General features: G+C 49.6%; 1 protein-coding gene across 1 annotated transcript; it reads right to left on the bottom strand.

The window, feature by feature from the left end:
- Window positions 1-2,334: 2,334 nt before the first annotated feature.
- On the bottom strand, window positions 2,335-9,550 carry LOC148592294 (metalloprotease TIKI1-like). The gene is made up of 2 exons (XM_088535256.1): window positions 9,392-9,550; window positions 2,335-3,015 (listed from the first exon to the last, which is right to left on the bottom strand). The coding sequence occupies exons 1-2, from the start codon at window positions 9,494-9,496 to the stop codon at window positions 2,335-2,337; spliced, it is 786 nt and encodes a 261-aa protein (XP_088391382.1). The 5' UTR covers window positions 9,497-9,550.
- Between the last annotated feature and the right edge of the window lie 489 nt (window positions 9,551-10,039).

The following is a 10,039-nucleotide window of genomic DNA, read 5'->3' as shown; positions in this document are numbered from 1 at the left end:
TCTGGTCCCACAAACAGGGTAGGTGCAAGTCCAGGTTCATTTTCTGAGCCAACTGGTATTCAAGACAGAGATCTTCTACAGCTGAAACCTACAGCAAAGCAATGACAGGCTTTGGGCTGGCGTACTAGAGGACAGACGTACGTCAATACCACTAGGATACTAAAGTATCTCGATACCATTAGAAATGAATTCTGCATCCTTATAGTATTTTAACAAGAGAAGCACAATTAGTGAAAGAAGGTAGGATGGGAGAAGAAAGTCTGTAAGATGAGCATAAAAACGGCATAAAATGGGGAATCAGATGCTCTTGCCCAAGTGTGGAGATGAACTAATTTTTCCATACTCCCAGAAGTTACATAGCTCTTGGAACAAGACAGAGGGATTTAGGAGGCAGAAAAATACATGGATAAATGCATGGATAAAAATCATTATACATTATGCAGAAACGATACTTTTATGGCCTGACTATGTGGGCAGCGAGCCTGAGTTGAGCAAGAACAGAGATATTTGGCAGGTAAAATAAGACCTGTCATAAAACAAGAGTCATAAAACAAAAGATAAAGTGAAAATTAGGACAAATATAGTCCCTCCGCCAAAAAGCCCTTTTACAGTCATGCTAACTGACTTTTTTTTCTTTTTTTTTTTCTTTTTTTTTTCTTTTTTTTTTTTTGATCTTCTTTTGCAAATAGGGGCAGAAGGCAGTTTCTACCCTGGGTTTGTTTGCTTTGTTTAGTTTCTGAAGTGTGTGCGATCCCAGGGAAGTGAACAAAGACAAGATGCTCCAGACATTCTATTGCAATAGTATACCACCAGCAGAGTCCTGTCTGGTCATATGCATTGAGAAAAGGATGAAAAAGAAGACCTATCTAATAATGCTGCATTGCTCGTAAATAGGCTGGGAGTCCTTGTCACCAGGTTGTACAGTTGTAAGAGCAGATTGTAGGTAGAAGGCAGAGCATACATTGTGAAGGAACAGGCTGGGATCACTAAATTCGCTCCTCAGCTGAGCAAGTAGTCTCTCTGCTACAAGAATCACTGCTTGCAAAGGATGAGAACATTCTTTACAACTATGTGTCCTCGTTTTCCCCAAGAGAGTTTTATAAGTGTTCCCTGCATGTTTGCTCACTTGAAAGGTGGACACGGAAGCAGCTTGGTACTGGAGGTTCCCACAGAGCCACACAACACGGAAGGCAGTGATGTTCAGACAGACAGTTTCAAAGTCTTTGTTTGATTTTTATTAAACACATAATTAACCCAACTGCCTGAACAAACAGTGAGGGGGAAACCCTTAACTCAAAGACTTACATAGCTGCCAACTGCAAGAATCCACACATCAGGTTCTAGAAAAAAAAAAAAAAAAAAAAAAAAAAAAAAAAAAAAAAAACGAGAAATGGGCTTAAAACCCAACTTCCCTACCTGGACTCCTGGTCAGTGGCCCAACCTGGACCTACCATGGCCCCATCTGGTTGGATCAAGCCTCCAGGCTTTGCTTGTTAGAAACAGGCTCTGGTTTTCCTGAAAAGGGCTAACTTCACTTTCTACTTCTGGCTACCCTCATCTGGACTCTCTGTGAGGGCTCCCATGTAAGGGTCACGAGGGTGGACAGCCCTGGACATCACACGCGTATTCCCAACTCAAACAACTTTCCAGTGGGCATAAGGTGAAACTTCCCGGTCCCATGATGAAAGGCCACCAGCTCCGCCACTCAGGGCACATGATGATGCTAGACCCAGAGCTTCCATCCCCAGCCATGTGCTGCTCCCTCTCTGCAGGGACATCCCATTTAGGAGGGAGAGCCTGTGAAGGGCCAGCCCAACGCAAGGATGACACAGGAGTCATTCACTAAGTGAAGAACTGTGCAAAAGTAGCTTTCAAATAAAAATAATAACAAAACAACAACAAACACTTTCACAAGATCCTATATTAGCTTGTGGGAATCCCTGCCTGATGGGTTTGCTGACCCTTACTCAGCAACCCTCAAGCAAAACAAGCAAAAAATGATTCTTCTAAATGGAGAGGAGGGACCCCTGTTCCTCAGGGCACTTGGTCCACTGATTTCCTCTTCCGATAAGCAGCACTCGGCCCCTCTTCCCCTCGAGCTATGAGCTCTTTCTTCTTAAGCAGCTAATACCCAAGCAAGATTAGACAAGAAGGCCTAGCCTGCCCCATGACCCCATCACAAACATGCCCAGCAGGACCAGGGTGGGGATATCCAGTGTCGCATAGGGTGGATCCTGCCCAACTATGGCCAAGGAAGAGCAGAAGGCTCTCCCTGGACAAGGCCTAAATGGGGTTGAGGACACAGTTCACACTGCCCCACAGCTCTTAGACCCTCTAAGAGCCAACGTGAACACCACCACCACAGACACTCAGCGTCAGGAGTGCGTATCCCAAGTGTGCTCCTTGTGCTCCAGCGGCCAGGCCGGCACCCTGTGGTGCAGGCATCAGTCTTACCTGGGAGAAGTTCAGCCCGTTCAGTGGGTGGCACTGCTCCTCCACCTTCTCCACAGCACCCGTTTGCTTCCTCAGCCGCTCTGCTTCCTGTGCCAAGTACAGGTCGAGGACGGGCACGCCTCGGGACTTGATGTCCACCTCTGTCAGAGAGTTCACCATCAGCATCACCCACACCGGCCTCTTCCGCTCCCAGTTGCCAGCGATGGCATTGAAGAGATAGTCCGCATAGAGCCCCTTGCCCCGCTGGTCCGGCGTCATCCACGATGGCATCATGAGCTTGACGTACTCCAGGTGCCGCTTGAGGCGGCGGTAGATGTCGCGGGGCAGCACGTCCTGGAGGTTCTCCCCCTGGGGTAGGAGCTGGCAGCTGGTGAGCGCAGAGATGGTGTAGGGGTCGGTCAGGTCCAGCTCGAAGTAGACGATGTGGCTCTGCTGGAAGGCCTTCTTGGAGTTGTTGGGGATGAAATCCCACACGCGGGTGTACGGAACATGGATAGTACCAAAGAAGTAGGATGGGGGATCCCTCTTGATAGTCCACAGGAAGGAGTTCAGCTCACTTTGCTGGGGAGGAGGGAGACGCAGCAGAATAAATACCATCATTCCCACCTTACCACAGAAGCACAAGGGTGAAGGGAAACACAGCGCTAGGTAAGCAAGCCATCTGGGCCAGCTGCGTGCCAGCACTGACTTTTCCTAAAGACTCTTTGCTCACACAGGGTATTCCTGGAGCATCTTTTTCTCAGGCTTTGGGGTCAAATTTCACTTTTCCTTAACTAAAAACGTAAGAGGCATAACCCTGGTTTTCTTCTGCTCAACAGCCAGGCTGCTACCCCTGCTCAGCAGCAGCTATCTGCCAGCACCAGCAACAGGGCTCAGCCCAAGTGGGCTAAGCTGCAGGCAAGGCACTTATCCAGCTTCCACCTTGTCATGAGTCAAAAGCTGGCATCAGTTTGCTGAAGCTGAGCAGGACAGCAGGGTTCCAGTCACCTTCACCTTGACACCTCTCACTTCAGCACAACAAGGCGCCTGTAATCAAGGAAACTGCCTTGATACTTACCGGGTACTAGAGCACCGCTGGAGAACTTCCCGCTCTGAACAGGACATGAAATGAAGGAGTAGCACAAAATATAACTAGTGGGCAGACCCGACAGACTGGGTCTGGACAACAGGAACAATGTCTTACGTGGATGTGGCACATGGCAGACAGACATATAGTCAAATTCTCATTTTTTTTCTGAAGACTGAGAATCACATGCAATACCTTGGGAAATAAGGGAAGAAGAAACTCTGTTGGTCAAATAGCCTATGGTTTCAGGACATTCTTTTTTAAGCAGAGAAGAGAAAAAAAAAATCACTGACCTCTTTTTACAGATCAGCTTTCAAAACCCCTCGAAAAGAAATTCTCAAAAAGCACAGCTACCAGGAAGCTAGAAGGGGACTTTATATGTTTGTTTTGCTGCTGTTATGTGCCTCACAGCATCCTCAGGATGTCCCAAATGCAAGGCTGCACCAAGCCCATAGCAATCTCCCAGGAGAGAATAGATGAGGCAGAACTGGCCCTGCTTATTCTGTAGAACCAAGTCAGTTTCCACCACCACCATGATCTACATTGCCTTCAGGAAGCACACTGCTGCTGCAGCATCAGTTCTTACAGCAGTGATGAACACAAGCAATTCCTATCTGTCTGCACAGACAGGAAGAGGTAGCCTTTACATGTCTAAGTCCTTTGCACGTCCTGTCTGCACAGATGGGAAGGGCTTCCAGATGCACTGAAACATCTGGCCAGGCTTTAGTCAGCAGATAGCGTTAACCTCGGCTCTGAGGCTAAGTGTGCATGTATGCTGATCTAAGACGCCTGCCTGACTGCCAAATGCCAGACAGGCTGCTTGGAGGAATTTATTGGAAACACATTGCCTATAAATTTCTGATAGCAAAGAACAGAGGTTAGAAAGGTTAATCGTAAAGATTGCTCTGCAATGGCTCATCCCAGACAGCCTTCTTCAGGAGCCTTCATCTAACCCAGGCCACAGAGCAGGCAGCACTTCAGCAAAATATTGCTGCCACTGGCCGGCTCACTGGCACAGGCCCACAAACCAAGGAAAACCCCATCAAGCTCTTCAGACATTTCTGTGGCATGTCAGAGGTCTGAAAAACTCACCAGAGACCTGAGCTTTGGTAAGTATCCCTCTTGCTAAGACTGTGTGGCATCTCTGGATCCTGCAAGACAGTTCTGGCACACAGTCCTGAACAACAGACTTTAAAAACATTATTAAAGCTGAACAAACCCTACTGATACTGTTTGCTGTCTATAAAAGCTAAAACAACTGGGACACCACCTGGGCAAAGGAAAAGGTGAAAACTGTGCTGTGACAGATGAAGAAGATATAAGGGACACAAATGAGTATAGACTTGACACAGACCTAGAAAGAACAAAGGGAAAATAATATGCAAAGGAAAACAAGAGGGATACCAGGCAGGATTCTGGATTCAATGTAAAAGCTGAGCACGTGAGCCCAGAACATATTCCTTGCTGTAAGGGAGATGCTGCAGACTCATCTCTCAGCTTGCACAGTCTCTACCTTCATGAAAATATTCCCTTTATAAAATGTACCTTTTCTACAAGAGCGTGCAACTGCCTCTCCATGCAACTTCCCCCTTCTTTCACTTACATCACCTCAAAGTTCCTAATTTTTTTTTCTGAGATTTTTTTTTAAATCAGGTTTCTAAATTTAGGCAAATCAGTCATACTGGCCTGCCTAAATAGGTGAACACATTTGAAGAAATACGCTCATTAAGCTCGGTGCAGTTTTCAAGTTAATGAAGTCCCTTTAAGAAGCAGACGCTTTGATTCACCAGCATTTTACAGATGACCAGTGCAGTCACTAGCCCCAAGGGAGAAACAGGAGGAAACTTTGCCGTGGCGAGAAATCACCTGGAGGAGGATGGCAGTCAGCAGGGAGGAATGACCAGCAGGGCTGCTTTCTACCTTCAGGTAAACATGGAGATGGAAGAGCCACCTGGGACAGGTTGGGAGGTCAACACTCCTTCGCTTCGCACAAGTCTGATCGTGCATGGGGCAGGCGGTGTGTGAGCGGAGCAGCGATGGGAAGGAATCTGCAGGAACAAGTCGCCACCAGCTCAGCTCCTGAATAAATCCTGCCAGGAGGGGCAAGCCCAAGGGGGTAGGATCAGGTTTAGCGCAAGAGTCCTATGCAGGGTGCCCATGCTGCTCCAGACCCTCATACACAGCTTAGCTAGATGGGTGTTTGGCATTGCGCTTTCATATTTTCTCTGCAAATCCCCATGGTTTTGCAATTAGATTCTGACAGTACTGCTATACTGCTTAGCTATGAGCCATCAATCAGAAAGCAGATGAGCCTTCCTTTAGAGGGCTTACAGCACAACAAGTGGGAAAAAAAAATAAAAAACAAGCTGAAGCCTAGCAAAAATCCTCACAAAGCCCTCACATTCCTCGAAGAGATTGAGATCCTACAGGAAGGTGCCACCGGGCATACTGCAAGCACCTCCACACCAGTGGCTGCAGTCAGTGTCCCAAGTGCTTCTGTATGCTCCTGTGGTAGCAGCTTCCACCCCTGAGTCCTTGTGCATTTCCTGGAGCTTGCACAGGTTTGGCTCTCGCTTCAGAGAAGAAAAAGTGAGGGTGCATCTCCCCCAAGGCTGTAAAAGGGGAGCGGTTAGTGTGCAAGGTGGCTGTGAGATAGCACAGGAGCAGGGGCATGGCTTGCTCAGCACCACGTTACACAGCAGGGCTGGCAGTCCCTTCCTCGCATCTCATCTCACTGAGGGCAGATAAAGGCGCCTGGACCCAGTTTCCCTTTACAGGAGAGTCCTTTTATGTGACTCTTGCATCGGAAGGGGGTTTAAAAAACAGCATAAACTACAGCTACAGGGATGTCTCTGAGACACGGGTGCTCTGTCTTGTGCCTTACAGGAAAGCCCAGGGGCTCGGGGATGGGCTTCCACCTGCCTCAGCCCAAAACAAGCTCTGACTCAGGGCTATGTATATTCTTCCTTCCCAGTAGTCTTCTTCGTTCGTTTTTAAACAGACGTTGCTACTCCCAACAGCTTGCTTTTCCAGACGTGTTTATAGCACCACTATAGATGCAGCCTGTCATCTTCAAATACATAAATATTACTTCCTACTTCCAGAGCGTGAATCATTCAGGTGCTGACAGTGGTTCTGCTGGAAGACCGATGCCAAACGGGATCAGAGGAATGAACATCTTTCTTCCGAGAAACGACTTCAAAATGACCCAGATGATGCATTGACTAAGGCAAATAAAATCACTGAAAACATCCAGAAAATGCATACATACATAAATAACAAAGAAAAAGGAGGTGGGAGGTGGTGAGTAAGGGGACAGAACGTGTCCACTGGTGGCACTCTGAGCGTCTAGGAAAGGAACAACAGAGTGAAAGAAACTTAAAAAAGAAAAATCAAGAGGAGGGGGTTTCAAGAATGAGCAACTGGCACCATCCAGCACATGTGATGAAGCAAATCACATCACTTCTGCTTCTGTCCACCCTCTCTCCATCTCATTTATGCAGACTATGGACTTGTCAGGACAGAGCGTGTGACTCGCAACACATGAGCCTTGGGCCTGCAGCTTCCTCCAGGACCCCTCGCCTTTCCTCTCAACATCTCAGGTCCAAATCTTATCCCAGGATTATGCTCTCTCTGACCACAACATTCTCTCTTTTCTTCCCTGCGGCAGAAGTCAGAGGCACATACTCCCTATATGGCTTTCTCACTCCCTCTTATCTATGCCGGTGCCATATCTTGTCCTGCTCATTTATACCTTTTCGAGGCAAAGACTGTGCCTTAACTCAGCACAAAGTGGCCCACGCAGCTACAGCAGTGCACACAGAAATGCTAAGCTCATTTTTAATAGTCATTCTCTTGAGCTTTTGCCCACTTACATTACTGACACACTCCTAAACTCAATTTAAGACTGTAAGCAGAGCTTGCCTGGGGATAAACACTGCACTGGCTACGGCTATTAAAAGAACACAAATTCAATCTCCACTTACCAACAGAGAAAAATAAGAATCAGATTTTCAGCTAAAAAGCCAAGGACTGACAGCAAACAGATTGCTTGCGCTAGCAAACTAAATACACTGGGAAAAATAGCTGTTGGAATTAATTGGCCTCTTATCATGAACAATGCGTCATAAATTATTAACCAGTTATAACTGCAAGCATTCTGCTGTTAATCCTTGGATTCTGGCTTTAAATTTTTCAGTATACTCCAATGTTTAGCAAAAAGAAAGTACCACAAGGACACATTACTTAGTAACTGGGATATGACCCAAAAGATCCCGGCATTCTTTCTTTCAGATTAACTGTCTTCAAAGCTTTTCTTTTTTTTTCTTTTTTGTTTCCAGTCTGTTTCTCAAAGCATACTTATGGGGCATATTATTTTTAACTATAATATGGAGTGGTGATGAAAAAGACCTCAGCAGAAATTCTTGTGCACTCATACGTCATTTTCAGGCACAGAGTTTAAATATTCCTTTCAAGACAGAAGTTCTAAAAGACCCAGCCAGAGGAAAGCCATGGTGAAATCAGAGAGGTAAGAAAATGCACAAAAGTTCCTGAAAAAGGAGAAGGTACGAATGAAGAAGAAGTCTTCCCAAGGGGATGGAGTAAACGCTACTACAGCATTTTGCAAGGCTGCTGCCTTCACACCCGGCACCTTTGCAGACAAGGCATTTCTAGGACATTGCCGGTTGCCGCCACTGCCCTAATGACCCTAGGAAGCAGCCCGCCAATACGAAAGCTACAGGCGGTCTTGCATTTTAACGGCAGAGTAATCAGCAGATAATGAGATACCATTAACACATTCCACCTCCAGTCTTGCTGGTGACTAGCACAGGCCCGGTCAGCCTCTTTGGCTCCTGAGGAAAACTCCCCGCATGTCCCACCAACCCAGAGAAAATGTCGCTTAGAAATCCAGTTGACCTTCTGGATCCAGAGAAAAGTAGAGCGCAGGGCACCCTCCCCAGCATAGGGATCAAGTGCTGTCTAACCCCAGGTTGAGTGGGCACCTCCGCTGAGGTACATGTTGCTTGGTATGGGGTTAAGATGGCTGTGCCCTAGATTTGGGGTGTTGGGCAGCACATCTGGAGGCAACAGGGCCCTACCAGGGAGGTGGGCAACGTGTTGGAGTGCTTGCAGGGAGGACACAGAAGAGAGGTCAGAACATCCCAGCTCTGCTCCAGAGCTATAAAACCTTCCTCACTGCTGCCCTACATTGTGGGCTGGATGTGGCTCCTCTCCAGCGCTCCCCTAGGAGCCAGCCTGGTCCAGGAATGGAGCATGGGTGGAGGGTGAGCTGCATCCCAGGACCATTTTGTACCCACAGCACCTCTGGTCAGTGAGGCTCTAGCCCGTGACAATCGGAAACTGTTTACTTGTCTACCACTAAGTAAGTTCAGGTACACTTTTCTAAAATGATATGGGGTGTTTGAGAAACCTCAAGGAGGACAGCTTGTTCTCATTATTTTGAGGAGATCACACCCTCTTCATAGATCTCACATGAGCCAGAATGCATCAGCATTCCCAGGATGTTGGGAAGGTGAAAGTAAAGCACGGGAGCAGGCTCAGGTGCAAAAGTTATAGTGGGTTTGTCTCCACTGCGCTTTTCCATGAGCACACACCAAGCCCCGTGGCAGCACTTCCAATCCGCGAGCTGCCCCCCAAATCCCACCCCTCCAAGCCCCACCGTGCCCACCTTCACACCCCCAGCGTGTCCTCGCTTCCCCTGCGCCCCAGGTGAGCAAAACGCTGGATTTAACCGCCCGTTTCCTTGGAAAAGCACCGCGGCGCCCCGCGCACGGCGCCCCGGTCCCGGCTGCGGGCGCAGGGAGCCGCGCCGCCCATCCCCGCGCCGTCGGGGCGGCCGGCGCCGCTTACCTTTCCGCGGAGCGGGCAGGCGCCCGCGGGGCCGCGGCTCTGCCGCGCTCTGGCCAGCAGGAGGAGGGAGCTGTGCAGCAAGCAGAGCCAGACGGGGGTCACCATCCCTGCCTGGCACCGCTTGGGCTGCCCGCTTGCCTTTTTTTTTTTTTTTTTTTTTTTTTTCGCCCCGCTTTCACTTTTTTTTTTTCTTTCCCCCCTCTTCTTCCCCTTGCCCGGCGACCCAATCCCGGGGCTGTCGCCCGAGCGGCCCCGTTCCCTGGCCAAGCCCTCCCGCCGCTGCCCCCTCCTCTTAAAGGGTCCCGTGCCGGGCGGGGAGGCCCCGCCGCACCGGGGGCGGGCGATGGGGCGGCGGGGGCGGGTGGCCCCTCCGCCCCCCCCGGCACCGGCCCCGCGGCCACCTGCCCTGCGGGACACGTTGCGGCCGGCGCCGCTGGCCCCGCTGCCGGCGGGAGGCGGGCGAGCGAGCCCGGGGGCCGGGCAAGGTAGCGGCGGCCGGGCGGACCTGCCCCCGTCCTGCCCCGTCCCTCCTGCTCCTGCCCCATCCTTCCTGCTCCTGCCCCGTCCCTCCTGCTCCTGCCCCCGTCCCTCCTGCTCCTGCCCCCGTCCCTCCTGCTCCTGCCCCATCCCTCCTGCTCCGTCCCTCCT

The sequence above is a fragment of the Tinamus guttatus genome, unplaced genomic scaffold (genome assembly GCF_059628265.1).
Source record: "Tinamus guttatus ecotype Peru unplaced genomic scaffold, ASM5962826v1 Tinamus_guttatus_pri_ptg000625l, whole genome shotgun sequence".
Taxonomy (NCBI): domain Eukaryota; kingdom Metazoa; phylum Chordata; class Aves; order Tinamiformes; family Tinamidae; genus Tinamus; species Tinamus guttatus.
Note: the sequence above shows the minus strand (reverse complement) of the source record. Positions and strands in the feature narration are given on the sequence as shown.